At 47.9% G+C, this 18502-nt stretch overlaps 1 protein-coding gene across 2 annotated transcripts in view; it reads left to right on the plus strand.

Annotated features, from left to right (window-relative positions):
* The first annotated feature begins 5186 nt into the window (after positions 1-5186).
* Positions 5187-18502, plus strand: part of LOC135904752 (protein Skeletor, isoforms B/C-like) — a 37201-nt gene continuing 23885 nt past the window's right edge. The window contains exons 1-4 of one of the 2 annotated variants that reach the window (XM_065435716.1): positions 5187-5357; positions 11804-11892; positions 13771-13905; positions 16717-16789. In XM_065435716.1, coding sequence (XP_065291788.1) covers positions 11841-11892; positions 13771-13905; positions 16717-16789 — 260 coding nt within the window. In that variant the 5' untranslated portion in view covers positions 5187-5357; positions 11804-11840. Of the gene's footprint in view, positions 5571-11803; positions 11893-13770; positions 13906-16716; positions 16790-18502 lie in introns of both variants that reach the window. The other variant, XM_065435715.1, reaches the window with a different exon arrangement.

The raw sequence follows: 18502 nt of genomic DNA on the forward strand, positions 1-18502 counted from the left end.
CAATACCTGGCGTCCGGAAAAAAAAACAGATTTTTCATCGCCGGCTCTTAAAAAGCTTAACTTACTCCTAATATATGCGAAGTAATGCAATTACACTCACGTATACGCCTCCGTCCTGCCGAACAGCTCTACCGCAGCTGTCGTCACGCCAGGAAAAGCCATCAGTATCAAGTTTAAAAGGTCTGACTTGACGAGGTCGACGGCAGCAAAAGTCACAGCGCTTCCAATCGCACTACACTTTATTTATGAAGAACCAACATACAGAAGGTCGATCTTCTGCTACTCGAAGTCGGCACAGCAGTGTTCACTGTCAGCGTTACGGCGCTGTCGACATGATCAGTTGGCATTCGCAATCGCAGAGGCCATACACCACCTGACCTAGACAGGACGTGAAATATTTCCAGTAGCTGCCAAGTCACTGTAGTATCATCGGCAATGAACGTCCCGATCAAGCTGCTCACTGATTCACCAATTTTGATTTCTTGCACAGAATAAAAGAAATCTAGAATCGTCAGTGAAAGTGCAGCGAGCGAGAAAGCCCGGAAAAGCAGTGAAACCGAAACAGAACTAATATTAAATACGGAAATTCAATTTTGCTCAGCCAAACCAGTGCGGTATTCTCTGTCGATCACTTTCGGTTATACAATCACTCTCGTGAGTAATAGCCTGACAGGTGCGCTATAGCTTCTATTCCTAAATTGTCAAATTCTGCCACGTTATCAAATTCGCCATCTTGGCAGCTCTGATTGGCTCAGGGGGCTTCTTCGGCCTCTCCGATTGGCCCGAAGTGCCGCCACTGCACAATTTCACAAAACAAGGGGAAATTTTCGTATGTCTAATCCAGCGCCCCCTGGGGGCATCGGCTTGTATGTGGGCGAGAGAATTCTTGGTAAAGTACCAAACACGCTGTCCTTGATCAATGTCAGCAACGTTGTCACCCGTCAGGGGCTTTATATTTAGGTGAAATCTGGAAAAAGGTATTTCGGCCCTTGCTCAGTGCGACCACATACCAACTAGCCCCAGCTTTCACTGCTTTCACCGATCGATTCTTATTTCATGACATCTTTACCATCCACCAAAACAAAGTGGCCTATCCCAGTGATATCTTCAGTGAAACCGCTGACAAGGCACGCAAATTACATAGAACAAAATCGTAAAATCATAGACAACGTGAGACTGTCTGTGCTAAGCAAGCTACTCCTGGCTATATCCACCGAAGGTCAAGAACGAGAGAGAGAAACCTTAAGAATTAGCGGGACGCATTAGCCTACACACATGCCAGATCATTAATATGGTGGCAAATGAAAAGGGAAAAAAGTAAACAAAATAAGAAAGAAGGATAGCAACTGAAAAGCACACAAGTTCGCACACTCACTGCAAATAACCATTTTCAAAAGAAAGATAAACACTGGAGAGCAATCTGAAGGAACTAGTTTAGAAAGCTTACCACAGGGTGGAAATCCAAACTAGAGAGACGTTCGCAGAAAGGAGACTTAAAATCAAGAGAGCTTAGACAATGGGTATAACCGGCTTACGCCAACGTTTAGACATCGCGAGTTTCTGCATCGAGGCTTGTTGTTTTCCTTGTCCATACAAGTTCATTTTGGAAGAACTTGCATACAAGTACGCTACACGTAAGACTAACTGACCGGAGGCACCCGACCCGCCGTTTAGTTACGTATCGTCTACTTCTGTGTCATTTCCTCCCAGCAGATTTGGCTTCCTTAGGTCCACAGCTGCTTGCCTCGGCAGCGTTTATGGTATAGCCGACCGGGCCTCATCGTCAAGTCTGAACGATTCCTTTTTACGATTACCGTTGATTTCCACATTCAGTGCGTCGAGTGCGAGGGGGCGCGCGACGAATGCGCGACGCTTTTCGCGTTCGTCGCTCGACAATTCGCTTGCCGCAACTTGCTCTCGCTTAAGGACACCATCTCGCCCGTGCTCAAACGTAAACCCCGCGCATAAAACGCTACGCGAAACCCACCACCCGGCACCTCTTCTTCCGTATAATACCTTCCCGCATGGGTCGTGTAAACGCGGAGAGAAAGCAAACCGTGTTTCGCTGACGACCGTCAGAACGCGCTCGTACTCGGCTTGCCGGGGTCGGCGGAGCCGCGTGTGTGTTACCGCAATCATTAGGCATCTGTGTCATCGGCCCACGGTGCGGCGCGCACACTATGCACTCAGAGCGCTCACGCGTGGCAAACGCATCCGACGCGCTCGCTGGGTCCCGAGGCGCTGATACGACTATCTCGGCACCGGCGGCACGTAGAGGAAAGGGGGGCGGCTTCCGGACGTGACACATCCAGTGCCGACTCCAACGTACCGCACCGTCAGATGCCCGCGAACTCACTCTTAAATCCACTGCCTCACAAGTTCTCTTGAGAAAGTGGAACAACTTTCGAATTAAGCTTCCAGCTAGTTGGCTGAACCTATGTGGAACGCGGCCACGATGTTCCGGGTAGCGAAACATGTGTGTCACGATAGATACCGGGAGTGTCGCACTGTGTCGCTGGCGAGAAGCTCGAGCCAAGGAACAGGAGGCAATCCAATGCATTTGTTCCCCCATTCGTTCCATTTGGTGCGTGGAACATCTTTGCTAAGATGTTCCACTTAGCGGTTAAGTCTGTGTGGAACGAGATTAACAGCGTGCGCGTGGTCGTGTGTAACTAACGAAGGTCCAACTTCCATGAGCACTGAGGTTTAAGGCTGGTGGCCACGTTAACTGGTTAGGGTTGGATGTTAGCAAAAGGCTGGTGGAAAAGCACACAGACAACTAATGGAGGCAGAATAGTCACGGGCATAAGCCTCTTTGGGAGATAAAGCAAAGAGATGCAGATAGCTGTATCACAATACGGTAACACGCAAGTATAGGTCATACACACCACGAGACTGTTTGTCTTAATCTCCATTGAAATGAGATGCGGTCCGCGTTCACCATCGTCATTGTGCATTCCGCCGTTGCCCATTGTCTTTGCCAGGCGGCACCGAACGCACTGAAGGTCGGAGCCTAAACAACCATTGAAAGTGACAGTAAAGTTCAAAGCTTAAGTTGTCTAAGTTGCTAAGTTGTTTAAGTTAATAGTTCACATTCACCGTTGGCAAAAGTTTGGCGTTCAAAAGAAAGTGACGAAAGCGACAAATTGATGGCGACGTCGCCTCAAAATTTTCGCCGCCTCTCGTCGTCACGACAAAAATTCTGGCAGGGCCTGTTCGCTGTTACTAAAGGGGCTAAGACTGACATATATTATGGCTGCAGTTTTTCCGAGAAAGAAAAATAACTCTCCGTGGCAGCTTTTGTTCACTTTCCTATTACAAAAAACGGCGTAAAGAAGCGACATCGAAATATTACGCGGTGACGTTACAATAACGACATCACAGCAGCCACTTGAGGGCCAAATTCAAAAGTTACAAAGTGCCTTTACTTTCAAATGCTACGGAGTAAATCTACTAGTGCCAGAAACACACACACACACACACACACACACACGCATACGGGTTTCGGAAGAGTGACCTCTTAGTTCGGCTTGTTATCCATAGGCCCTATAACGTAAAACTATTCCGAACTTTTCTATTCCAATTCTGCTATCAGCCCTCCACGATTGGTCAAAAATTTTTTTCGACCACTCCCACTTCACCTGTCTGTCACGTGACGTCACGAAAACCGCGATACCTCCCCATCTGATATGATGTGTACACACTGATTATGCATGATTTGACAGAAACAAGAAAAACAGTTATTTCTGATTCGACCCCTTTTCGCCATTAGCCTTCGGCTATTGGTAAAAAGTTTTCGTGCTGCACCCCCCTCACCTGCCTGTCAGGCGACGTCACAAAACCGCGAAAACTCACCGCGTCAAAGTGACGTGTATGCGATAAAGATGCATTAATATGCCGAACAAAACTGAATTTTCTTCGGAATATCCGCAGGCTGCCCCGTTCCGAAAGGAATAGAAGATGACTGCCGCCGATCACTCAGACGCTGGCTACTCGCACCTGCCAGAGAGCATGGGTGTATTTGCGTATAATAAAACTTCCTGCGTGGCCGTGTAACGTTTTCGAGCACTTTCAGCACGTTTACCCCCTCATTCTGCGAACTCTTCTTTGCTGAGGGTCCGTTTTAGCGTCATTCTTGAGCTTCCGTTGCATGCCGCCGCGATTTTCGACCAGCCACCGCAAGCTAAGTAAGGGAAAGCCGACAAATCGTAGGCGCCGGCACCACCCTCTTCATCCGTTTATCTACTATCAGTGCAGGGGCTCGGCCCCATCAAATCCCTTTCCACTTTAGCGTTCTCCTCGCCTCTTGTCAGCCAATTAGATACGACATGCCGCTCAGTGTAGGCGATGTTATTCGTTTTTCAAGCAAACAAAATGACCTCCTATGAACGAGCAGAGCGTTTGATTGGTCTGTTCAGACAACCCTGCGGGTGACCGCCTGGTGCTTGCGTTGGTGGTTACGCAAATATGACGTCAGAAGATTGGAATAGAAACATATTGGAATAGTTTTACGTTATACGGCCCCATGTTTCGCTCTAACATTCATTTCAACGCGGGAGGCAGCCGACTGCGTCAGTGGTGGAATTGGGGCAATGCGTCGTCTCGTATTCAAACGCCCGGACTCGGCAGTTTCAGTGGTTCTTCTGCGCAGCGCAAACCGGCTCACTTGCAGCAGCTGGCGCTTTGCTACAAGACGTGCAAGACCAATCATCTCGACATTTCCTTACCACGGACATCGTGACGGCACGGGCCAGCTCGGAGAGGAGCGCTGCCCGCCCGTGCGGCATGTGAGCCCCCCCCCCGCCCCCCACTGAGGAAGGGGCGCGTGTGTAAGGGCAACCGGATGAGAATGAGGAAGAAGACGGTCGCGGAAGGGGGGGGGGGGGTGGTTTCGCCCTACCGAAACTTGGGCCGAGCCTTTTCAACTTCCGCCGATTGAAAAAAAGTGGCGTAACGCCGGCGACTTTCGCATTACTGCGAATCTCCTTGACGCAAAAATGGCCCCGCGGTGAAAGTGGTTCCCTTCACCCGTGGCGGCCGGTTGCCCTCTCTCTCTCTCTCTCTCTCTCTCTGGCTTTTGTCCTTTTGTCTTCCGTCCCGTTATTCCACTCTCTCTCTCTGCCCCTTTCCTTCCTTTCTTCTTCCTCCTCTCAGCTTCCTCTCTTTCTTTTCCGCTCGCTGCGACGCCGGCCCGACCAGCGCGAGTTAGCCGCCAGCGCTCTTGCTACGCGCGCACCGCACCGCCGCTCTCTTCACGTTTTGTGGGTCATGTTCGTAGGTGTTCGTCTGTACTCGCAACGCTTCAAGCCGGACCGCGTTCAGCCGTCGACAGCGTCTTGAGAGGACGCGAGATTGCAGTGCGTTTCTTTTTCTCTTCACTCGTTTCGTTCTCTTCTCGTTCGTGCCGACTGCGCCTTGTGTTTTTGCTCGGTCCGCGCCAGTAAGTCCCTCGTTCACCCTCCAGCGCGTGCCAGTGTGTCTGTGTGTGTGTGTGTGTTTTGTATCAGCACCTGTTCCTACCTGACCGGCTTGTTCTGCTGTTCTCTTCGGTGTCCATCGCGAGCCGCACTGTGAGTATACGCTTGATTCTTTTTTTTTTCTTTGAGTGGTTAAACTTCTTTTGTCTCACCGTAGACGCGGGACGGGCCAGGGAGACGAGCTGCAAGCTCGCGTAAATTAAAGAATATCGCCCTGTGGTGCATACGTTCTGGCATCATCCTGCTGAGGGTCAAGCGTGTGGCTGACACACGGGGCGGTCTCCTACGAGGTCCTGCATACGGTTAGCGCGAGGCAGGGCCATCGGGCACGACTGCGGTATGTCCGTTCACGTCTGGCCTGCCGCTCGCTGCCGATGATGTCCGTACCACAGAGCGCTTCACCTGCAGTCCGCCACGAAAGCTCACGTGACACGACATTTGAGAGAAAAAAAGAGAACGCATTTCCAGCGACGCCTTGACAAATAGCTTCGCATTCCAAGTTGCAATTTGTAGTAGACTTTGCGACGCATACGCATTCGTCAATTGAGTTAGAAGAGCCATCCTTTGGCGTAGCAGAAATTCGTACATGTCGTGCGACTCGCGCGTCCTAAAAACAAAAAAAAATGTTCCTGATGGTCTGTAGGTATACCGTAGCGCCCTAACTTCAAGTTTGCGTCGTCTTTTTGATTATTCTGGTCTCCTTGTCACGTCCACTGGCATCCCACTGAACAGAACCACGTACCAAGTTACCCGACGAGCTCCTGGACAGTGAAGGTCGCTCTAATGGACGATTGGCTGCTTAGTTACTCGGTTTTCTCTTACTTTGTTGGCAGATTACTATTGTTAGATTAGGCTGCGGTGATGCGTCACACTGTTGAGGATGCGCAAGGGGAAATCCTCCAGTTTTTTAAAGACATATCTTTGCTCCGATCGAGAAGACGTCAGTTGCTTGTCGGCGAGCGATCCTGGCTCTTCAGTGCCCCCTTTAGCCTTTGTCCTTTGTGCTGCAGGAATACTGACGCTTTCCTCTTAGTTACGCGTATTTCTGAACGGTCCGCGCGTATAGTTTCAGCGAAGACAACCAAAAAGTTCGCGCGGCAAGCGATCAGCGCCCCAGCAGCAGCGCCACCTCCGGCGGATCCAGGCACCGTCACTCTCCCGGCGGGGAGTGGAAACTTTCCGGCTTCGTGGTGGCCGACGCGGCGAAGGTGCTTTCGGTTTCGGTGCCCGACCCCGCCTATACGCGGTGCGTCATGCTCCCGCCGGTATGCGACTCGCGTTACCAGTTCGAGGTACCGCTCGCTCGCTTGTCCGCACTTAAGGCGGGCAACAGTCCTGCACGTGCACCCTCGAGCAATGCGTAATGAAGCGCCCAAGTCACGGGCGTTGCATGGGCCGTGTAGAAGTGTTCAGTGGCGCCAGATGTTCAACGGCAAAGCTGCGCGTTTCACGGTTGTGAGCTGTGAGCTTCGGATTCATTCACCAGAAGTAAGAGTGGTCTATTAAAAAGGAGAAAAGGTCGTCGTTTCTATTCATGTTGCTCTCGCCAGTCTCTCAAAACCAAGACGTGCTCTCGCGTTTGCCCAGTAACGGTATATATAGACCACACCCTCCGCGTGCTGTTCGCCCAGACCACAAGCTCACGCGTGCTCACGATTACCGCATGACTTTGTGTGTTTAGTAGACCCTGCTATGACATCGCTCTCATTGGTTCGTTGTAACAGTATAGACCAACCCGGGCGCGTGGTTTTCTCAGTGATGAGTGCGCGCTAGGCGGCCCTGCTTGGTTGCTCAGACCTTCAGGCCCAAAAGGCCTTGGTCAAGAGGGCCACGCTGGCGGCTTCGACCAATGGGTCCCATACTAGGGTCTCCACCTAGTATGTAGGGCTCCTTCGCGAGTCCACACCTCTCTTTCTTAATAAATGCTTTCCACCACCACCACCTCCTCCCATGTTCACGATAATAATGCATCGCCTTTCATACTAAAATAAACTGCCTTCCCGCGCCGTCACGACTACTAGACACCACGTACATTACCCACGCGCGCGCTCGCAAGTTTACGTTCAAGCTTAGACAGCACTGCCACTTGCACTATAAAAAAAAAAAACTTCCAATGCGCTCGCATAGCGGACGTGCGTGCAACATGGAAGCAATGTCATTTGTGCAAGCGTCGCCGCATTGTAAAATTCGAGAGAGTGAACGACGAACACTCATTAAACGAAAATAAATTAATAAATCGTGTTGTGCTTCCACGGAGTCTCTGTTCTCTCGAATAGTGTTTTTTTTTTCTTTTAAGCGACAATCGAGGATCATGAGTAATCTTTGCTACGCCTTGCATTCACCCTTGCGACAAGGTCCTGTCATGTCCCGTCCCGTCACGCCCAAAGTCCAGATACTTTTCGCAAGGCCTGTGCGTTGGAGGGTGGTATATATATATATATATATATATATATATATATATATATATATATATATATATATATATATATATATATATATATTTCTTTTTTTTCTGCGCACATCTTGACAAAACCAGGGTTCGCATTCACTCGGCCATGTTTGCTCCTGGCGAAGGGCGGGTCGTCGCTTAACGTATCCTGGCCCCGTCATGCCTCCACATTCTTCTAATGGCCCGAGTAATTTTCGCCTCGTCGCAAGCGTGGCTTTAACGAATGACCTTGCCAGGAAGTCTGCGCCCACGCTCGAGCGACGACAGGAGTGAACGCGCCCCACCCCAAGGCCGCACCTGACAGGCTATCTTTTGCCGGGCCTGTTATTTCGCAACGCTATGGCGCGTGCTAAGAAAGGCTACATATTGTCTCGAGCGGGATCTCGACAATGGCGCATCCAGAATTGTCTACACGCGCTGTGACGAAGCTCAGCGTCGCCACCGCCGCCACGCCCAGAAGTTGCGGCTGCCTTTTTTTCAAAGTACCGTGTTTTCCAGGATACTGCCCGCAGGCTGCAAATTTCGTGAACGATTCTTTTCATAAATTTTGGGGTTTTATGCGTCAAATCGCGATCTGATTGTGAGGCATGCCATAGCGGGGCAGTGCGGATTATTTTCGGCCATCTGGGGTTTCCTAACCTGTACTTCAAGCACACGAGCGTCTTCGCGTTTCGCCTCCGTCTAAACACTGTCGCCGAGGCCAGAATCGAACAGATGACCCTGAGCTCAGCGGCGCAATGCTTTCGCCACTAAGATACCGGGGCAGGCTATTTGGAAGGCTCACATTTGTCTTTGGATGGCCTACTTTCAGCTGCGAACTGTGCAGGGTTGTGTCCGCGTGGAGAAAAAGATCCCGATGATAAGGCAATGCCAGGCCGACACGCGGCGAGGGTGAAGCAGGTGTTCAGCACTCCCCATACGTGGGCCGATCCCGAAGGTAGTGAAATTCCAGGCCGACCCAGGGCGGAGGTGCAGTTCGTCATTAGGGAGCCAACATACGCAGCTTCGCTGCTCATCCTTCTTCACAGAGTGGAAGAGCACTGACTCTTTTTCTTTTAGAGTAACAGGAATGTGCGTGGCATTGGCGGGCGGCACGTAATACGAACGAAGATCGTGCCGCTAAAGCCTAGCGTATGCACCTTTGGTTGAATCACCCCTGCCGACTCCACTCCCATCGTATTTGTAGGTGATTTCGACATAAACCTGTCTCGGCCCAACGGAAAGTTGTTCGTGGAGTTTCTCTTGGAAAGCTTCTGCATTCAATGTTAGACAAACATCAGTGTGCCCACGACACGTCATCGGTCGTGTATATACCTCGCATTGGCCAAGAACTTTTCCAGTGTCGCCGCAGAGATAATGGCCGTATATCATGGCGACCATAAATCGATAGCTACCCTGATGGCCAAATAAGAAATTCAAAATAACCAAACGAAAGATCATTAAAAATTAAAGAAAAGCGTTGGGTATGTGATTTAATAAAACAACAAAAAATCGTTAATAAATGAAATTCGTTGTGGTACGTGTCCTTTATTTTCAATCAACATATCCATTATCAACATATTTATCACCATATATACAGCGTCACTGGTCTTTCACCTTCTCTGACTTGAATGGCTCCGAATTTTATTTATTTATTTATTTCGAAGTGCTTTCGTTTGACCCTTAGCGGTTGTTATTGTAAAAACATTTTCGAGCTTCATGTGGGCGTTTTGATTTGTTGTCATCGCGCAGGCGATCGCTTTTACGCTCGTAAACTGCTGCTTCGTCATGCCTCGACAAATTTTTAAGTATCTATGCTATATACGACACACGAACAGCAACTTCGATAAAGCCCGACTACAGGCCTCTGCTGTACCGAAGCAAACAAGTACAGACAGATAGACAATGACAATACCATTCCATCTCAAATGTTTTTTTCTTGGCAGGTAGTGCATAGCAATCCTTGGATAAGTGCCTCCCTGTATGGCACTTTTTTTTCAAATTGCATTCATGTTTTTCCCCCTAAATAGACTGCTGTGAGTCATTTATATCCAATGTGAGCTCTATTCCGAACATTACGCTAGTAACAAAAATACCGTGCAAAATCGTCCTGAGCTTCGCGATATCTTCAAGCGTATATACCAGGAAGCACTCCGGTAGTTAAAAAAAACATAATGTAACGTAGAACCTAATCTCTATATTACGGCTATAAGCTGGGTCTATTCCGTATTAGTAAGGCCTGTAATATGAGTCAGTGTTCTTGCTTATTTCCGAAATGCAATTTTAATGAGTGTCTTTCACGCGTGTTTAGCGTTGTTGGACCGCTTTGAAAGGGCCCGTTGGTGATATTGTCAGATACATCTTGATAACAGCTGTCTTTGAGCCCAATGGTGAACGCGGTTGTACACTAAGTGCGAGCACACCTTTCGAACAGTCGAAACGTCCTGTTCAAGTTCATCGTAAGGCAATATTCAAATTTTTGTTTTCCCAGCATCACATGAACATTGAGATCCACCAAATTTAGCGGTGAATATTAGCATTTGAATTTAACGCGATACTGGAAACTCCTTGTCACTATTTACTTCTTTCGCCTATATTGAGTCTTCCAAAGTCCAGTCGACTGGAAAACGACAGATTAGCGGCAGCGACTTTTGGCCCGAGCAGTGATATCGGCAACCATTGGGGTCCTAGTCACGAATACATCGATAGCAAGACCGTTCCCACGCATCAGTTGTTTTGCGGTTTGGTCCGAAGCAACAGTTATCGCTCCAACTGCCTTCTCGGAAACCGCTCTCTTGTCAGAAGAGCAGTTCTACGTAAATCGTAGCGGCCTTCCAGACCAACCGACTACTGTCGAACTATAGTCTCCCTGTAGGCCGCCTGTTGACTGGCAGGGAAACGAAGTTCCTCGTGAAACGCCAGGCACCGAATTCTCGAAGCTATTCTTTCGTAAGTGATCTTTCCTATTCACCGGCCACTTTAGTTAATGATATGGCCAGCATCAGGATTGGCCGAAGTTTTCTCTTAGTAAAAAAATATATATATAGGCGAACAACGGTTCGTGAATGCGGGCCCAGGTTAAGTGAGCGAAGTTGTCCTCACCGCAACTCAGCAAATTTGACGAACGGTGTCATTAGGAGCAGGACGTTGCGACTGCTATTCCTTTTGAAGACATGTATTTCAAAACTATCTCAAATTTAGCCTAGCCTAAACCAACTTAACTTCAACGCGAACAGCTGACAGTGGCCTTACCGTAATCACATGTTCTAGACACCCGTGACGACATTACTCGGTGAACGTTTTAGCGTTAGGTCTCGAGATATTCTGCCCATATGAACAACGTCTGCCCTTACAGACTTACGTTTTTTGTTGTTGTTGTTGTTGTTGCTGACGAATGTCGGTAGACTACCTCCGAAATATTCGACCTGAATGAATTTTGTGGGTAGAGATAAACGAAAAGGACGAATTAATAGGAACTCAAAGTTCGTTTTCTTTTTTTTTGCCAAAGAATGGGACACTTGAAGGAATCTTGAATCAAAACAGCGAATTGCTTGGCCTGTTACCCACATATTTGCAGTTTTAACTAGTAACAATAATGCTTGGCAACACCTAGACACCAGCGCGGTAGTTTGGGCCATGTTTTTATACGACTTGTTAGCGTATCTCTCCAAATTTCTTGAGACAAGGACACTTTAGGCAGGACACAAACAAACGCTCATGCGGGAGCCCACTATGCAACCCATGTATGAATACCACATGCTAACTGCCTTGCGCGGTAGCCCGTCTGCTCAGTTCGCCTAAGACCGCAGACGAACTGTTGCGAAAAAGGCTTGTCTGCGCCGCGTAAGAAGTCCTGCCTACGTACGTCTGCAATTTTCGTTTCTTTGCTTTTTCGCAGTGTGTAGAGCTGTTCTGCCTCGAACGTGCCTTTCGACATGGATTACGGGTTCCTCACTCTGATCCTGGTGGCGTGCATCGCTCCGCAAGGTACTGCCCCATTTCTCTCTCCCTCTCTCTTAGCGGTCGTCGGCAAAAGAAAGAAGGAAAAAAACTATAGCGATGGTGGTACATGGCCGTTCTTAGTTGGTGGACCGATTCGTCTGGTTAATTCCGATAACGAACGAGAGACTCTAACATATAGGTGCGAGGTGCCTGGCATCTTGCAACCTTCTGAGAGGGACAAATGGCTCCTATGCCACAGGGAACAGAGCAGCAACAGGTCTCTGGGATGTCCTTGGATGTCCGGGACCGCACACGCGTTGCGACGATTGAAGCGGTGTGCATTTATCCTCGTCTGAGCAGACTGGGCAAACCGTGGAACTTCTTTCGTGATTGGGACAGGGGACTGCAATTGTTCTCCTCGAACGGGGAATGCCCACAAAGAGGGGAGTCGTGAGCTCGCGGTGATTACGTCCCTACCCTTTGTGCCTACCGTCCCGTCGCTAGAACACCGATTAAATGATTTAGTGAGGTCACCGGACCGAAGTCCGGCGCGGCCTTTCGGTTGAGCCGATCTGTTGGAAAGACAACAAAACTTGAACGTTAGAGCAGGTAAAAGTCCTAGCAAGGTGCAAGGTACAGCCACCCTTCCTTTTTCTTTTTCCTACTGGTCGTTGGTGAAAGAAACAAATAGCTTTATGAACGAAGTTATGTGCCATGGTGCGGGGTATTGAACGGAAAGCGATACGCGTTACAAGGAAGCTTCTTCTAATGGCTAACTTCAATTTTCATACTCGTATGTATGTAAAAGTCAGAAATGCTGTCCATACAGGCAACCTGTCGACCAATTCGGATACTTTGGGTACAACAGAGAGAGAAAGGGATGGCGTACGTGTTGTAGCAAACGCAATTTTTATTCAACGTATCAGTTGTTTTACGAAAATTACTGGCTCCCGATAAACGAGAAGGAAGGCGATTAACCGAGGGACTCAATTTTCATTAATCATATCATGAGAAGCCAACAAACAAAGACACCAGGGACAGCATAGAAGAAACAACTCGTACTTACTAATTGAATTAAAGAAATGATAAATTCATGGCGGTGGAAGTGCATCAAAAGACAACTTGCCGCAAGTGGGGAACTCTAACCGATTGAGCTACCGCCGGCGCCGTTTTCCCATCCAATTCCTTCGGTATTTATGTTTTACTACTGGAACATACCCTGGGAGCGTTAGCCAAGAAAGTGGATGGGAAAAGTGCGCCGACGCAAGCTCAATTGGTTGGGGCATCGCACGCGTAATGCGAAGTCTAGCTTTATCTTGAGCGCCGTAGAAAACGGCCTTCGCGTGCGGCTGCTCATGACTCACCAGACAAAGAAAAAAAAGAACAAATCATACTCGAGGTCGATCGAAAGAGCGCACACAAGAAGACAAGGGCGGCAAGGACAAAATGCCAGCAACCACTTTGGATAAGGATACTGCTTTTGCTATGCGCCCGACATGCACGCCGTAGGTTGCCAGACGATGAGTCACATTCTGCTAAAGAGCGGCATATAAGAGGCGGGGTGACTTTAGTCAGTTTTATTTTTGTTCAATAATAGGTCTCGACTTATATTCCGGTTTATATGGTATATAGTTTCTATTGCTCCCTTTCCGTTCTTTTTTTTTTGTCTACAGTGCACTATTCTGTACGTGATTCACTTTGCTGTTATGATGTCATTTACTTTCTCCTTTGTCCCCATTGCCCTTTTAATCGAAGGCAGAGACAAAACTTCTATGGCCGACTTCACCGCCTTTTTCATATTGAAAGTATTTTTTTTCTTTTCCCCTTTTTATATAAGCTTTTTTTGTAAACTCAGCCGCTTATAAAATTTCGTTATTCAGGCATAACCAGTGATAACCATGATTCCCTGCCTTTTTCTCACAGGCATCTCGGGTGCCTACCACGGCAAGCCTATCGGCCCAGTCACCACGCTCGCCCACGGCTTTAGTGGCAACGTGTTCGCTGCCAGCGATAATAGCATCGTCATCACGAACCTCAACTACGATGGCAATGGTCCCGGTAAGGGTGGCCGACTTGGCATTGACATGGGTGGCTCTGTTCGCACCCTGTTTTTTTTTTAGTCGTACAACCGTGTACTTCACAGCAACCATGTTCAGAAACATTGCAGTGCTAACTGAACATGGCTTAGGGTTCGCTCCACTTACTCTTCATTCGCTATCACACTGCAGAGAAAAACGTTGATTTCGCATTTTTCGTGAGCTCGATCACCAGAGAAGCGAGTGACGTGCAGTCAGCTTGACTGCAAAACGCCAAAGAACCAAAATGGCGGCTCCGTTACGCTCTCCTCCACTGGCTGGGTAAAGAATCAAGCGCAGTGTCCTGCCTTCCACGGTCTGCGTGTGAGCGCAGTGCGCATGCGATCTGGCGTTGCTTCTGAACCACAGCACCCTAATTCATAGCATGAACAGTGGGCTTCTTCGGTTATGCAGTCCCGGACTGTCCGCAAACCTTCCCCGGCTTCCGGTCTGACTAGCCCTGACAGAAGGGCGGTCATGTCACAATCACGTGATCCAGCTGCCGGGAACTGCCAGAGCTTTCAATTGAAAGCACCGTGACCTGGCAATCATGGTCCTGGCTGCTGTCGTTTGCGCGTAGCTCCTGGGTAGCGCCTGTACTCAGCGAATTCATTATCCTAGCCTCCAAGACTGTGAAGCCTTCTGACGCGCTTCTGACGATTCTCTCACTAGTGGGCGGAGCTTCCGAAGCTGTCCGAGCAAACTCGAGTGCGGCACAGCAGTCCCAAGCAGTCCGGGACTGTCAGGGACTCATAATTGAAGAGGCCCACTGCTATGAGCAGAACAAACAGTAAATGGCAAGGTATATCTCTCAGTTACACCGAAGTCCGGCAAAAAGCGCCTTTCTTCGTTAATTACCTTTGGGAGTACGGCGATTTACGAAATAAACTGCTGTTTATTTTGCTACCCACAAGTAATGTTTGTGTTCGTAAAATAGGTTGTATTTTGTTCTTACGACCAGATATGTATTAATATGCAGGGCCTGTTATGTAGCTCGAACTTTATATGTAAAAAGGGGGATTCACCTTACCCGAATCAAAGCGGAGGCACATTTTTCAGTATCGTAAAAACTTCACATGACACCTTGATTTTTTTTTTGCTTAGTATGCTGAATGGTCTCAATTAATCATGTAATGTTCGAGATGCGCCAAGTATAACGTATACATACATGGTACCTGTAGATGTCCTGCATCGTGTTCAGATCCTGCATCGTATTCCATGCCTTATCATTACGAGCTTTTTTTGGGTGTGAAAAAGAAATTGATGATATAGAAATGAATGAAAAGAATAAGTAATGTCCCCAAGTATTTGTGCACTCATTGTCACAGTAGAGTCAAACGCGCTATGGACTAACCAACTCCGCATATGATAAAACTTTCAATCGCCTTTCGACGCTGGCCCATCACTTCTCAGTTCAGTCCATCGCAGCTTACGTCAACACAACAACGCTTACCGCGTGTTTGTCTGGCTCATATGCTGAATGCCGGCATTGAACGTGGCTTATGCTGATAAGAAAACGTTTTACAAGGCCACTGTTTTAATTATTCAACCAGTACTAACAGTAAGGTTACCATAGAAAAGTTATGTCCATGGTATTATGATGCGCGATGGCTGTATGCAGCCAAGGACGCCTCGCTGATTTCGTGGGCTGAATGGGAAATCCTGGTATGAATTCTATTTTCACGATACAATAAAGTAGCACATAATATTAGTTTATAGGCAAGCATAATATTATTCCATATGTATGTCAGAAACCTGATCAATAACATATTAATAAAGCCCAAATTCAATCTTTTGGATTTCTTAATGAATGTTGTGCAAGAACCGTGAGAATTCTTCCGCCGACTTAAAGTCGCGGACTTCACATCTATTTCCAAATATTTGAGTTGCCTCCGAGTACAATGCGATACTGATGTGATGATACAAATTAACTAGTCTAAAGCCGCACTTCCGTAAGTCAACGGCGCTGAAGATACTCGGACAAAGAGCACATACGACAGGACGTGCGTATGCGCCCTTTCTCTGTGTCAGTTCTGCGCTGTTAATTTTCTCAAGAAAGTTATGGGCAGAAAACTAAAGTAATGTTTAACAGTCTCGGAAGAGAACAGCAATTTACAATAGGCAGCGAGGCACTGGAAGTCGTAAGGGAATACATCTACTTAGGGCAGGTAGTGACTGCGGATCCGGATCATGAGACGGAAATAATCAGAAGAATAAGAATGGGCTGGGGTGCGTTTGGCAGGCATTCTCAGATCATGAACATCAGGTTGTCATTATCCCTCAAGAGAAAAGTGTATAATAGCTGTGCCTTACCAGTACTCACCTACGGGGCAGAAACCTGGAGGCTTACGAAAAGGGTTCTACTCAAATTGAGGACTACGCAACGAGCTATGGAAACAAGAATGATAGGTGTAACGTTAAGGGATAAGAAAAGAGCAGATTGGGTGAGGCCCTGCAGTGGGCGTGACCAGGCTGATGATGATGATGATGATGAATTTTCTCAAGTATGGCTTTCCACCAAGCTCGAACCAAAATACTAGTGTAAAGCACGCTGCAAATGTCTATGGCTTCACGACGCGGAAACTTCTTCGTGAGTCATCATCACTTTCTAGTTTTCGCATGCTAGCTGTTCGACGAGAGTGAACTCGTAGCAGCGCTGACCTGTTCAGCATTTCAGAACGTTAGTACACCAGCGTAACCTAGCGCAATAATTTCCTTTCGGTGTTTCCATGAAGCCAGTCGTGCTGCTTTGATCGAATGACGCTGAACGCGCCCTTCTAATTCGCCCTCGCAGCGGCCTACTTCTGGGGCAGCTTCGGCCCTGAACTGGACGACAAAGGAGAACAGCTGCCCGACGAGAACGGAAGGTCAGTGGAATATCTCGTTTTACTGTTTTTGTTGCTTCGTGTCCGAGAGAAACTCGCTACGCGAAACGACGCCGCTCGTTCGCCTTCCACGGGTATGTGTCAGTGGAGTGCGACACGGGAAAGTGTTTGTGCGTGACAACGCAGCCGAACATACCGTGTGCACTGAAGTAGGCACTACAGAGAAAATTGCTATTATGAGCCGACCTGTAGTGTGAGCTCCACTTCTTCGAGATCCTGTTTTTGAACCCCGTGCGGGGTCTGTTGCAGACGCCAGAGCCACAGCGTCTCAACGACAGCGTCTCAAGACGCGAGCTGTCACGGGGGAAGAATGCGAGAACGCTCCACTTACCATTGCTACCACCGCACGGTGGTGCCGTACCACTGTGCGGTCTTTGCCGCTGTGTTAGTCGGCACTATCTTTGAAATCAACCAACGAAAACGGTGGAAAATTCGCCGGTTAGTTTCGGCGATGTTTAAGTTCCGGTGAGGAAGCGAAACGCTTTAGGATCAGCAGAGCCCTCGCAGATGCCGGAATTAGTTATAAGCGAAACTTTTTCATTGTTTATTTGCAGGTTTTCACTTTTTGACATTTAGGTAGCGCGTCGTTTCATACGAAGCGAACGCTTTCTTTCCTATTGATTAGTTTGGTTGATTTTCCTCTACAGGCATGCCCTATTGGCTATAGGGCATAGGGCAAGCATCGGGTGTGTTACGAAAATAATTGTCGTGTGTAAACGGACATACTAATGCGAAGTTTTGAAAAGATAAAGAATAGAGAAATAATGAAGTCAGGTAAGGGTTCAATATTTTATAAAGGTTCTGATACAGTTATACACCTCTCAACAGGTTGCAACAACATCCCAATGACAATGTCCTATCGAGGAGGCTCCCATAGATCCATAGATTCATAGATATCGGGAATCACTAGAATCAATCCAGCGTCGCGAAACTGTCCTTCTAAAGTGTGTCTTGTTGCTGATCAACGTCGGCGTGACCAAAAATAGATGTTCTATTGGCTCATCCTCACCATAATATGAGCATATGGAGGTGGGTGCCAGAACAGATCGATCCAGGTAATAAGCTATCCGACAGCGTTAATAGGCCTAAAGGACTGCAATTTTTCTACTGCTGCAGAAGTTTTTACTCCGATGGAATATGAGGTGCCGGTAATCACTTAAATTTGTTAATTATAGGTTCCGAGAGTTTTGCCTGACTGCACGTCTCCTAAGCCTAGCAAAAGCTGACCCAGGAAAGACCGAAAGAATGGGATCACGAAGGGCCGCTTTCGCCAAGCCTGTCTTCTGATTCATAATTCGTTCTTTATGATTTGTGCTGATACCAATATTAATGACTGATTAGTCAGAAGGTATCAGAAAACTTATTCACTTAACTTCCCACGGGGCTGCTTCTCTTACTTGCTTCGTCTCGCCTTCTCTATTGGCTGCTTCTTACTTCTTTGTATCTCAGCCCTCCTAGCCCGATGCACACACGATTTTGTTCCACCCAATTCCATCTCCGCACATGGCTGCTTTTGAAGCCCTTTTTTTATTGCGAATTGCATGGACACTCGAGGCAAATTTTCAACATTTCCCTAATGTTCTCCACAGATATTTATTTATCAATTATTTGTTTACACAAAACTGCGGACGCAAGGTTCAAGCAGTGCGGGAGTGATACAAAGTACAGAATAAACGAGAAGAAAGGGGCTTAACT

This window comes from Dermacentor albipictus, chromosome 7 (genome assembly GCF_038994185.2).
Source record: "Dermacentor albipictus isolate Rhodes 1998 colony chromosome 7, USDA_Dalb.pri_finalv2, whole genome shotgun sequence".
Lineage (NCBI taxonomy): Eukaryota > Metazoa > Arthropoda > Arachnida > Ixodida > Ixodidae > Dermacentor > Dermacentor albipictus.